The 1,174-nt window shown below is 53.1% G+C and overlaps 1 protein-coding gene across 1 annotated transcript in view; it reads left to right on the forward strand.

Moving 5' to 3' along the window:
- Positions 1-1,174, forward strand: part of LOC109513440 (calcium/calmodulin-dependent protein kinase type II subunit delta-like) — a 17,395-nt gene that overhangs the window by 11,632 nt on the left and 4,589 nt on the right. Inside the window, exon 13 of the mRNA XM_019865929.1 lies at positions 289-326. Within this exon, the coding sequence (XP_019721488.1) occupies positions 289-326 (38 nt within the window). The remainder of the gene's footprint in view (positions 1-288; positions 327-1,174) is intronic.

The raw sequence follows: 1,174 nt of genomic DNA on the forward strand, positions 1-1,174 counted from the left end.
CCCCCCTTCTGCTGTCTCTCTTTGACGACCCCCGCTCGCTCTATCTCAGCATGGGAGCTCAGAGCATATTCAAACTCAGACATGCGCCCTTAGAAAAAGTTGCCCCTCGCCCACGCGTGAGTCCCTCGCCCACCCTCGCCTCCGCATTTCCAAAGTCCAGTCGCGAGCCGGACAACGGCACGCCGGCCGGATGAGCCCCAACCCCCCCTTGGAATGTTTTCCTCACGTCGGGATCGGAGGGCCTTCGCCCGTCGGCTCAGCGTCTCCGCCTTGTGTTTGTTCTCGCAGCGGCCAAGACTCTGCTCAACAAGAAGGCCGACGTCAAGGTAAGGACTCTCCGCCGCCGTCTCCTTCCGTCCCTCCTCGCACCGCCGCCCCCGCCGCTTCCTCCTCCTGCGGCCTTTCGTCCCGTCACCGTCGTCAACGCCGCTCGCCCGTCCGGACCGCGGCAAATGAGTGACAGCGACTCCCCGAAAAATGTTGACGATGGCCTCAACGGATAGCTTAAACGCACGCGCCTTAGCGAGTCCAAAAAAGAAGACCCCCCCCCCCCCTCCAAAATACTGCTCCTTCGTTTTTGAGTGGGGGGAGTGTTCGGTTTTTGTCATGAGAATAAATGAAAGGACATTTTCCTTCACCTTTGGGGGAAAATAAATCATCAGCTTTTCCGTTGTTTTGATTTCCAAGTGTGAGACAGATTGAAAAAAAAACAAACTGCGGTACGATGCTCGGTTTATTATTTTTTTATGACCTTGTCACAGAATCGATCCAACGTGTACACCCCAAGGCACCACCGTAAAAAATAAAAACATCAAACTAGGGCCGCAATTTTACTTGTCGTTGAATTTCTTAATCTGACTGAAAACAAATTTTGCATTCCTTCATTCAGAAGCGGAACCCGATTTCAAATTTTCAAATGGCGTAAAATGCGCCAACCTAAATTGTTTGTGATATTTCGGTGACTCGTTCGATCCATCGGTCGGTCGGCAGCCTCCGTCTGAAAATGTTTTCCAGAGTCAGAGAAGACCTTGACCAAAAACCGCAACCAAGCAGAAAGATCACGAAGCCTTTCACGTAGCCTGACGACACGATAAGCTGTCCGCCGCAGTGAGCGCTGTCCCCGAAAGGGTTAAAGGTTGCCGTCTGCGACCCCCGCCGGCCCAAAGTTCTCTCA

Source organism: Hippocampus comes, unplaced genomic scaffold, assembly GCF_001891065.2.
Source record: "Hippocampus comes isolate QL1 unplaced genomic scaffold, H_comes_QL1_v1.1 scaffold190, whole genome shotgun sequence".
Taxonomy (NCBI): domain Eukaryota; kingdom Metazoa; phylum Chordata; class Actinopteri; order Syngnathiformes; family Syngnathidae; genus Hippocampus; species Hippocampus comes.